The sequence below is a fragment of the Salvelinus namaycush genome, chromosome 8 (genome assembly GCF_016432855.1).
Source record: "Salvelinus namaycush isolate Seneca chromosome 8, SaNama_1.0, whole genome shotgun sequence".
In the NCBI taxonomy this organism is placed as follows: domain Eukaryota; kingdom Metazoa; phylum Chordata; class Actinopteri; order Salmoniformes; family Salmonidae; genus Salvelinus; species Salvelinus namaycush.
Window position 1 is genome coordinate 38,656,462 of NC_052314.1, and position 11,793 is coordinate 38,668,254.

At 43.4% G+C, this 11,793-nt stretch overlaps 1 protein-coding gene across 1 annotated transcript; it reads right to left on the bottom strand.

Moving 5' to 3' along the window:
• Nucleotides 1-663: 663 nt before the first annotated feature.
• On the bottom strand, nt 664-11,583 carry LOC120052659 (phosphoglucomutase-1-like). Its single transcript, XM_038999705.1, has 11 exons — nt 11,271-11,583; nt 8,645-8,807; nt 7,961-8,104; nt 7,567-7,692; nt 5,318-5,508; nt 4,945-5,099; nt 4,095-4,210; nt 3,754-3,889; nt 3,252-3,435; nt 2,803-2,937; nt 664-924 (listed from the first exon to the last, which is right to left on the bottom strand). Exons 1-11 carry the CDS (start codon nt 11,514-11,516, stop codon nt 835-837), a joined length of 1,686 nt encoding a protein of 561 aa, XP_038855633.1. The 5' UTR covers nt 11,517-11,583; the 3' UTR covers nt 664-834.
• Nucleotides 11,584-11,793: the final 210 nt, after the last annotated feature.

Consider the following 11,793-nt stretch of genomic DNA (forward strand, 5'->3'; position numbering starts at 1 on the left):
GTTGTGTCATTTCGAGTTAACACTCATACTGCCTTTGCATGTTCAATAAGAAATGCAAATAATCCTTAAATATATTTATCAACATTCAAAAAGTATTCACGCCCCTTGACTTTTTCCACAATTTGTTGTGTTAGAGTGGGATTGAAATTGATTTAAAACACATTTTTTGTCAACGATCCACACAATTCTCTAAGGTCAAAGTGTAAGACAAATTAACATTAGTAAAGAATTTATGAAAATTAAAACGCTAACTTGACTAGATAAAATATTTTTTTGTTGAAAAACACAATTCCCATTTGACATTAAGCTATTGTGTGTAGGCCAGTGACAAAGACAAACAATTGAATCCATTTTAAATTCGGCAGTAACAACAAAATGTGTAAAAAGTCAAGGGGTGTGAATGCTTTCTAAATGCACTGTATATTTAAGCCATAATGCACGAGGGGGGTGTGGTATATGGCCAATATACCACGGTGCCTTATTGCTATTATAAACTGGTTATCAATGTAATTAGATCAGTAAAAATGCATGTTTTGTCATACTCAAGGTATACGGTCTGATATACCACAGCTGTCAGCCAATCAGCATTCAGGGCTCTAACCACCCAGTTTGTAATGAAAAACATATTGATATCTCCAAAATAAATACACGAGTGCAACAATAGTTTTTTTGTACAGACTTTTTATTCATGGTGAATGAAAGTGTTAGCTTTGAAGGCTTTGTTGGGACATTTGGGTAGAGGTGAGATTGTTCTTCTGGAAGTCAGAGGGTAGGCACAAGTTGAACGGTTGAAAGGACTGAGGTACCTTGAAGGGTGTGGCAGAGCATGTCAGTCTATGTGATCACAGTGGGGCCCGTGCGGCCGGTCTTCTCGTGGAGCCCAGAGATCTTCAGTGCAATCTCCACCAGAGGTTTCAGCATGACCTGAGGAAGACAGTTAACCTTAGACAACAGCCCCTTACCATAACCCCTTCCCCGTTACAGTCTTAACAAAGAACTCCACCTGGCCCTCGAGTAGGCCAAGCCGAGCATCTGCAATATTGCTTTCATTAATCCAAACCTTTCAGATATGTGAGCAAGGTGAAGGAGCCGGAATTAATCCGTTTCAGAGGGCCTCTTTATCCAAAATGATTATCAGGGAGTTTCTTCCCCTTCTGCCAGTCTGCCTTTCTTACTCTATCATTCTCCCTCCTGCCTAGAACACTTGATGAAGTGTCAAATCTGTACTTATTTTAATTTAATTTTTTTCCATGGTTCCTTTTCCCCCACTTCTTCCTGGCCCTGATATCAACCATGACTAAACTCTTAGCCAAACATTCCCTCTCAAGTCAACTAGGAATTCTGGAAGGCACGGTTGTTGGACCTGACGACCCAACGTGTCAAGGCAAATGGTTGTTAAGTCTGACATCAGAGATGCACTCAGAGATGTGCTTCAAGGATCAATTTTAGTTTATGGTCTATAAATCAACAACATTGATTGAGACAGCTGATGTACATTTTTATGCAGATGACACTGTTCTCTTTTCAAGTGGCAGCAGCCTGACTGGCTTTTGAAAAAGCTCAAAACAGCTTTTAAACATCATTCAACAGAATCTGTACGATTTGAAGCTTGTGCTGCATTCCTCTAAAAACAAAATGAATGGTATTTTCCAATGCTAAACACTTTGAAAACCATGTCATGACTACCTTGGCAGGGCAGTCCATAGAGCAAGTTAAAGCCTACAAATATCTGGGCGTTTGGGTGGACGAGAAGTTGAGCTTCACCACCCTTGTAGAAAACCTTGTCAGGAAACTCAAGCTGTGTATAGAATTTTATTAGCGGCACAAAGCTTGTTTTCTTTCCCTTTGCCACCAAAGTTGATTCGTTGTACTTTTCTCTCCGTGTTGGACTATGATGATACTATATGTGCAATCCTCAAGCTCTTCACTGAAGGTTCTTGACTCTGTATATCAGGCAGCCCTTCATTTAGTCACTAACCAGATGTCTAACTCCTCACTGTGATCTCTACAGTGCTGTCGGCTGGACATAGCAACAACAAGACTCAAGCACCGGTACATTATTACTTAAAAGGCCATTTTATCCATCCTCTCTTCTAGCTCGAAAATAAAAACAGATAAAAGCTCAGATCCCAATCTTGTTTTATACTGACAGTGCCGAACATTAGAACAGAGCATGGGGTGGAAAAAAGTATTTTCATTACTCAGCCCCCTGGTCTTGGAATTCCCTCCAAGGACAACCAGATTAACAGGTTGTTGAGACATGTATTTGTTCCTAGTTGTCACCCGAAGTAACTACTTGGCGTTGCCTTATGCATATTGTTTACCTTGAACCTTTTTTGATTCTGGAACTTGACGTATTGCACTTGTTTCTTTCCGGACTCGTGTCGTGTACATGTTCTTTACTGACATGCTGCTTTTTCTATCATGGTGCGCCTTCATCTGGTTTGATGCATCTTTGGTCCGCCTGTTTGTCTGAAACTGATGCGTTCATGCTGCTGTCTTGGTCCAGGTTTCTCTTGAAAAATATTTATTTAAAAATCGCAACACTACTAATCTGGTTAAATAAAACTCTAAACAAGCTGTCTGCTAGGTCCAGATTCCAGGCCTCCCCCTCCGGGCTGAGGGGAAGCCTTTTGAGGGCTATTCCCTCTGACAACGTAACAAACCTTGGAAGTGTGTGTGTAAATACTTCATCTCCCGTCGAGCCGCCATGACAAGTGCAAGGGCTCCCCCACTGTGCCCTGTCACATTCCATCATCCAAATCAGAAGACCCCAGCTGCTCCTCAGCCCTCAGGTCTCACCTGTGCGTCGCCGTAGATCTTGGCGGGGTCTTTCTCATAGCTGTCTATGTAGAGCCTGACGGTTGCCCCGGCGCTGCCTGTCCCACTGAGACGGAAGATGATCCTGGAGCCGTCGGAGAAGACGATCCTCAGACCCTGAGAGACAGAGAGAGAGTTAAACCTGACTATATGATGACTATGGTGAAATGACTTATGGAAGTCAATTTACTGGAAATACGGAGCAACAACAATGGCATTTTTCAAGGTGCAATATGCAAGTGCCTCTGGTGATACTTCAAGTCCCTAAATAGGGAGGATCAATCATCCAATGTGATGGTCATCTTTCGATTAACAAAATTATTATAAATATCCATCACTCGTTATCATCAAACTATACTGACTAAATAGATCACCCACATTGCATGTTGCAATGGCTCTGCCTAGACGCCCCCCAGGGTCCTGTTTCTAACCTGGTTCTTGGAGACGCTGCCGTCCACGGGGTCGGTGTAGGCAAAGTTGTCAGAGACTGCCACCTCATAACTTTTATCTCCCGACGAGAACTTCTGGCCCACAAAGGACTTGTCAAACATCGTGGCCTCCAGCTCCTTGATCATGGTGTTGGCTTTGTCTGAGTCCACCTCTTCATAGTCATACCTGGTGTAGATTGGATGGGTTGGGGAATGGTCTTAATAGGAAGACTAAATAAGCGCTCTCAACTGTCAATGTGTGCATACTCCACGAGATGAGTGGCGTTAAAACAGTCAAATGGACCACCTTAACAAATGTGTACATTTATGGAGGCTATCATCGAAGAACTTGATATAAAAGAAAGCCTAACAAATAGTTCTATAAGCACTCCAATACTCTATGAGAAACAAAGGCCTACAGAATGTGGCCCTGATCCAGATAGACTGTAGTTCTCTAGCTCACCACTGGAGGGTAACAGAGTAGCAGAGTCCATCCCAGACTTACCTGGTGAAGAAGTTCCTGCCAAATTTGTTCCAGTGGTCTTTCATGATCTCCTCCACACTCTGTTTCCTGTGGGCTAGGATGGACATCCAGGCCAGCACCGCCCACAAGCCGTCCTTCTCACGGATGTGATCAGAGCCTGGGGGTAAACAACGAAGAGAGGAGGGGAAGAAGGGTGGTGGTTAAGACATGTGCTAGCACCTCTCACCAGAATGCCTTGCCCAACTGACTGGAATGAAGTAATACCATCAATTCGATTTATCAAAATGTTTGAGCTGATGGGCCATAGTAAACAGGCTAGATCTGGATGTTATATTACTTGAAAATGTGGATCCCTCACTCACCAGTGCCGAAGCTCTCCTCTCCGCACAGAGACAGCTTGCCAGCGTCCATAAGGTTGCCGAAGAACTTCCAGCCAGTAGGTGTCTCATACAGATTCATTTTCAGGGCTTTAGCCACACTGAGGGACAGAGAGAGAGCAAAAGAAGTAATTTTCATGTCCTAACTCCTGCACTTAAACACTGATGAGGAAACTAGGAGCGGCAAGTAGCCTAGTGGTTAGAGCATTGGGCCAGTAACCGAAAGGTTGCTGGATCGCATCCCGAGCTGACAAGGTAAAAATTGTTCGATCTGCCCCTGAATAAGGCAGTTAACCCACTGTTCCCCGGTAGGCCGTCATTGTAAATAAGAATTTGTTCTTAACTGACTTGCATAGTTAAATATATATATTTTTTAAATGCTGATTAAAGTACACTGTCCCGGGGGCAAACTACCTGCCCTCCATGACACCTACAGCTACTGATGTCACAGGAAGGCCAAAAAGATCATCAAGGACAACAACCACCCAAGCCATTGCCTGTTCACACCGCTTCCATCCAGAAGGCGAGGTTAGTACAGGTGCATCAAAGCTGGGACCATCTATTGCACCTTACCTATGCCGCTCGGCTATCGCTCATCCATATATTTATATGTACATAATCTCATCCACCCCTTTAGCTTTGTGTGTATTAGGTAGTTGTTGGGAAATCGTTAGATAACTGTCGGAACTAGAAGCACAAGCATTTCGCTACACTCGCATTAACATCTGCTAACCATGTGTACGTGACCAATAGAATTTGATACATTAATAAATAAATATTTAATGCACAACCAAGAAGAAGCTATGAACGGACTGTGTGTGGACGTTAGGCTCACTTGTCCAGAGCTCCGCTTGTGGGCATGCTGCGGGCCAGACCTTTGACCCCAGTCTTCTGGAAGTAGGGGATGCAGGTGATGTTGGCTGCGATGACGGCCACAGAGTCCGATGGGTTGACGAAGAAGCCATGCTTTCCCAGGACCATGTTACGATCCTGTGGAGCAGAAAGGAGAGGGTAGGAAAGGGAAGAAGAGGGGAGGGGAGGAGAGGATCAGCATCTGAACAGACTGCAGCAGAGACTAGGTAAAGAAGACGTTTGGATGGATTGTGGGCTGACTCAAGGACGGGTTCTACTGACACTAGGGAACACCAGTTATGCAAGGAATAGTTTCAATTACAGGCTTCCTACAGCCCCCCCGACTGTCTACTTACACCATCCCCGTCGAAGGCGGCTCCAAGGTCGTACTCTCCTCCCTTCATGGCGTTGACCAGGTCAGAAGCGTAGGTCAGATTGGGGTCTGGGTGGTGACCACCAAAGTCCTCCTTGGGGACACAGTTGAAAGCACCATCGGCGGCAGCGCCCAACTCCTCACAAACGATCTTCTTCACATAGGGTCCAACCACTGTGGAGGGGGGCGAGAGGGTAAAGGTTATTATGTATAGGGGTGTGGATGTGCATTGTGTGTGTGCTGAGAATCTAACTGAACTAAAAACAGCATTTAAGAGATTAGACTCATTTGGACAACATGTCACAGTCCTAAAGACAAAATGGTGTTTGTCCTGGGGATACAAACAGTACTGAGAGCAGGAATCTAGTTCATCTACCTTGCTTGGACATAATTTAAAAAAGAAATATGTATGTATGTATATACATACATACAGTTGAAGTCGGAAGTTTACATACACTTAGGTTGGAGTCATTAAAACTAATTTTTCAACCACTCTACAAATTTCTTGTTAAACAAACTATAGTTTTGGCAAGTCAGAAAGGACATCTACTTTGTGCATGACACAAGTAATTTTTCCAACAATTGTTTACAGACAGATTATTTTCACTTATAATTCACTGTATCACAATTCCAGTGGGTTAGAAGTTTACATACACTAAGTTGACTGTGCCTTTAAACAGCTTGGAAAATTCCAGAAAATTATGTCATGGCTTTTCAAGCTTCTGATAGGCTTATTGACATAATTTGAGTCAATTGGAGGTGTACCTGTGGATGTATTTCAAGGCCTACCTTCAAACTCAGTGCCTCTTTGCTTGATATCATGGGAAAATCAAAAGAAACCAGCCAAGACCTCAGAGAAAAAATTGTAGACCTCCACAAGTCTGGTTCATCCTTGTGAGCAATTTCCAAACACCTGAAGGTACCACATTCATCTGTACAAACAATAGTACGCAAGTTTTAACACCATGGGACCACGCAGCCATCATACCGCTCAAGAAGGAGACGCGTTCTGTGTCCTAGAGATGAACATACTTTTGTGCAAAAAGTGTAAATAAATCCCAGAACAACAGCAAAGGACCTTGTGCCGTGCTTCTACAGCTGCATTGCTTGCGGTTTGGGGTTTTAGGCTGGGTTTCTGTACAGCACTTTGAGATATCAGCTGATGTAAGAAGGGCTATATAAATACATTTGAATTTGTGAAGATGCTGGAGGAAACAGGTACAAAAGTATCTATATCTACAGTAAAACGAGTCCTATATCGACATAACCTGAAAGGCCACTCAGCAAGGAAGAAGCCACTGCTCCAAAACCGCCATAAAAAAGCCAGACTACGGTTTGCAACTGCACATGGGGACAAAGATCGTACTTTTTGGAGAAATGTCCTCTGGTCTGATGAAACAAAAATAGAACTGTTTGGCCATAATGACCACCGTTATGTTGGGAGGAAAAATGGGGACGCTTGCAAGCCGAAGAACACCATCCCAACCATGAAGCACGGGGGTGGCAGCATCATGTTGTGGGGGTGCTTTGCTGCAGGAGGGACTGTTGCACTTCACAAAATAGATGGCATCATGAGGCAGGACAATTATGTTGATAAATTGAAGCAACATCTCAAGACATCAGTCAGGAAGTTAAAGTTGTGGCAAATTGGCTTAAGGACAACAAAGTCAAGGTATTGGAGTGACCATCACAAAGCCCTGACCTCAAAATATGTGGGCAGAACTGAAAAAGCGTGTGCGAGCAAGGAGGCCTACTAACCTGACTGAGTTACACCAGCTCTGTCAGGAGGAATGGGCCAAAATTCACCCAACTTATTGTGGGAAGCTTGTGGGAGGCTACCCAAAACATTTGACCCAAGTTAAGCAATTTAAAGGCAATGCTACCAAATACTAATTGAGTGTATGTAAACTTCTGACCCACTGGGAATGTGATGAAAGAAATAAAAGCTGAAATAAATCATTCTCTCTACTATTATTCTGACATTTCACATTCTTAAAATAAAGTGGTGATCCTAACTGACCTAAAACAGGGAATTTTTTACAGGAATTGTGAATAACTGAGTTTAAATGTATTTGGCTAAGGTGTATGTAAACTTCTGACTTCAACTGTATGTATGCATGTATATATGCATGTAAATAAATAAAAGCCAATTCAATACAAAACATGGGAGATGGTGGAGGTGTCATACAGCAGCCAGCACCAGAGAGGTAGGCTACAGTATGTGATCCATACCTCCATGCATGGCGTCCAGGCGGACTTTAATGTGATTGGCTCCAGACACCAGCCCCTTCAAGGCATGGAAGTCGAAGATTCCCCTCAGCATCTCAGCGTAGGCCTCCACAGAGTCCACAATCTCCACTGTAGAGGATAAACAGCAGAGTTGGGATTGATAAGACTTACTGTAGCATTTTTGTAGACTCAGGATAAAACAGACAAATTATAAAACTATATTGCATATGCACATACTTTATTTCACAGTGCTTTACTGATTGCAATAACACCTGAACTTCAGTGCCTTGCCCAAGGATTTGTACCAGTGAGCTTCTCACAGATTTGGTCTCCAAGCTAACCCATCCCAGTCAGTTGAGATCTGACACCCAGCTAATCCGGTCCAATCATACAATACCTGTCATGGGCTTGAACGTGTCCACATCGAAAGTCTGCTTGCCGATCTTGGAGATGTCCACTTTGAGGTCAGGGCAGATGTGGTACTCTGTTAGGCTCTTGCTGATCTGGAAGATTTTGTCTGTGATTCCCTCTGGAGCAGGACCTGGGGGCAGAGACATACAGTAGGGTGAGGAGGATAAGGAAGAGGTTAGAGAAATGCTATGCAATGCAATACAGTAAAACAGCCATACTCCACCACTATGTATACTAAACTTTGTCTTCAAATTATCGATTGAAGTATATCAGCATTGCTCTGCGCACCCTATCCTGAAACGTGCTCCACCTTACTAGCTGACTTTGCCGACTATGAAGGGAAAAAAATGACTTACTGTGTGATATGTGGTTGTCCCATCTAGCCATCTTAAGATGAATGCATTGGATAAGAGTGTCTGCTAAATGGCTAAATTGTAAATGTAAATCTTCATCAAAGGTCAGTGAAGTTTAAACGTTACCCTCCAGCACAGTCTCATCCCCTGTTCCTATCTCACACCGGTCTCTTTCCTCTGTGGGTTTTCCCTTTCTCCCTCCTGTGTCTCTCTTTCCAGTCTCTCTCCTCCCTTACCATCCCCTTCCTGTCTTCCTACCTCTCCATTTCATCTCTCTCCATTTCATCGCTCTCCTTCCTATCCCTCTCCCATCTCACCTCCGGAGGCTATGTTGTACTTGATGCCAAAGTCTCCGTTGGGGCCACCGGGGTTGTGGCTGGCCGTGAGGATGATTCCTCCCACAGCTTTGAGCTTGCGGATCACACAGGACACAGCAGGGGTGGACATGATGCCATCCTGACCGATGATCAGGTGGCCGATCTACATGGAGACAGGAGAGAAAGCGAGGGACGGGGAGAACAATGGGCTAATCAGCTTTCTCTGATGTCATTTTTTAATATATGTTATACTGTGTAGAATATTCCCTGCCATTCTGCGCGTGCCACATTTGCATATTCTCTGGTCAGAACCTGTTGAGTGGAGCAGCGCATTTCCCCCCTGGTCTTTTGTTGTTTCATTACTGATAATAACTTTGTACATGTGTGCATACCTGCAACAGTAAGTACCTTATAATTTTTATCAACATTTCCTTGTTGTAATTATGCTGTTGTTTCTACCCAAGCACACAGAGTTAAGTTATTTTCCATTGCTAGCTAATTGAATTGATTTGCACGTGGCGGCCTCATGCCCAATAATTGGTACATGTATAGAGAATGTGTAGCCCGTCTTCTTTAATTATAACCGCAGACACGAGAGGTACTCATTTCATAGCCTTTATGGTATAATTTTCTGTTCATGTTGTTGAAGTCCATTTCTCCATTAGTTCTGCATTCTGTAGCTACTATGGCGTCAGAGAATCGCTAGCTTCTTTTACTCCCTTGAAGTGGTCATCATGGCCCTTTGGCCTGTTCATTGTATAGCTCTGCCCTGCCCCCTTGTGGAGCTTTTTAATTAGGTTTTGCCTATGTTAATCAATGGTGCAATATAACTGTCATATTGTCATTATGCCTTACTGTTCTAATAGTTGCTTATTATTTTACCGCTGTGATATTGTTTTGATGCTAAAATCAGATATTGTACCAATATTGCATACTAATTACCATTTCTTTACTCTGTACTTTCAGAAAACCACACACACACACACACACACATTTTGAAACCCCTGTGAATATATTTCCAGTAAACATCTTAAACTTAACTGGACATCTTTCTTACCGAAGATTGAGGCCAGCTTTTGTATGACTAGCAACATTTAGTGAATGCACTGTAGACTCCTTTACACACTGTACATCCTATTTATTTTCATTACATTCACCCATTCAGTCTACACACAGTGTGAGGATGAAAATACGAGAGGAGTATACTGATTCAACATGCCAGTGGTGAGGTCAGGCTGCTATGTGGGAGCTCAACAAGCAACTGAGCAACACGGGATAGTATGGAAAGTAAACCATGTTCGGGGGTTGGTAGGATAGTGTGTTTACAATATTGCGAAATCTACTGGGCAGCATATAGCCTCGAGGTTAGAGCGTTTGGCCAGTAACTGAAAGGTCATTGGTTCAAATCCTGGAGCTGACAAGGGAAGTCTCTCAGGGGGAGTTGGGATATGCAAGAAACACATTTCCCGTAACAGGACAAATATAAACCCTCCCCAAATTATTATTTTCATCATCAGTGTATTGTCGGTCTGTGACTACATTCGGGTAACATCCCCTTTAACTTACCTAATAGGCCTACATCAAAAGTTAAGATGACACGGGTAGCAAATGAAACGCAGCAATACATTATTCATCGTGAATATGATGCAGACAGAGTGGAGTTGATGATCATGATGTTAATTTTGTGTAGGATCATAATGGGACAGATCCGATTGGAGCTATATGGTGTGATAATGACGTTGGTCTGTCTGTACATCGTGTTCAGCCAGGAGGTCATTGTGTGTCTAGTTTAACAAGATGTGCCTGTGTACCCAAATGCCCATCTCTCTGTAATGCAAACCGCAGGGCTACGTGACAGCACACCACCACGCCTTCCTCTAAAGTCGCAGAGGGAACGAACAGAACGAACGGCTGTGCGTGACACTGACATCCAAAAACAGTCTCTCCTAATAAAATAACCCCTCGGTGTTGCACTTTTTCCCGATTATTACAAACTTGCAGATAACCATTATCTTTGTTTGTATACTAAACATTCATGGCAAGGAAGAGTGCTCACTGACTGGATATGCTACATAAGGGGAACCGGATGGTGTTGTGTTGTTTTGCGTCACCTGGGGAAAGGGCAAGGGTATCCTACCATTTAACATGCCATCTCCGTGCACTTCATCGAAAGATCAGAGGGGTCATTTAGCACCAGAGACAGTCTAAGAACTCCACTGACCCCTATCACGTTCCGATACATGGGGGCTTGCACGTCAGTGAACTTCAAAGTCAATGAGGATCCAATACTTTCTTGAAAATTATCCTATGCATGTGATTTGATATGAGAGAGAATTGTCATCTAGGCCTATATATTCCAAATTAATATAGTTTAAGCAAATGTAGGCTCAGGCTGATAGTTATTTTAGTCTACATGACAGCAATTGAAATGAATGTATCCGCCAACTTCAACACAATCACAGAAGCGTTACAATGTATAAACGATTGGAGCTGCCACTGGTCAATACCGGGAGCTGTCAAAGATGCTAGGCTAGCTGCTGATGCTATGCACGTTTGAGGGTGAGGCCTAGGTTTAAAAGTCATGTTTTAGGAATTACAGCTGGACTATGACAGAATTATTACTGACCCCATTAGCAGCGGCGATCTGGATGATCAACTGAATGGCATCTTTCATGAAAAACCTTCCATCTCCTCCCACTACGAGCAGTCCAGGCTGACGCTCCGCTGGGTCGATGCAAGAAATAATGCTTTGAATGAAGTTCTCTGCATAGTGCTCATTCGTTTGAAAGACTGTCACCCTTTTCCTCAGGCCACTCGTACCAGGCTTCTGGTCGGGATATGCCTTGGTTTTGACTACTGTGATTTTCGTCATTTTCCCAAATAAAGTTGACAGCCCGTGTGATCCGCTGATTCAATGGAGGCGAATGCACCCCACAGCCTGCCACAAGTCCCCCTTGATCGGATCCCGCCCACTTTTACATTTAAAACGACAGTACTCCAATTTGAATTTAGGCCTGTCAGTGCATGAAGGAAACCATATTTCGCTTTGTAAGTAAGGATGCAAGATGTTGGACGCCACAGTGTACAGTGCCTTCAGAAAGTATTCATACCCGTTGACTTATTCCACATTTGGTTGTTTTACAACAGGG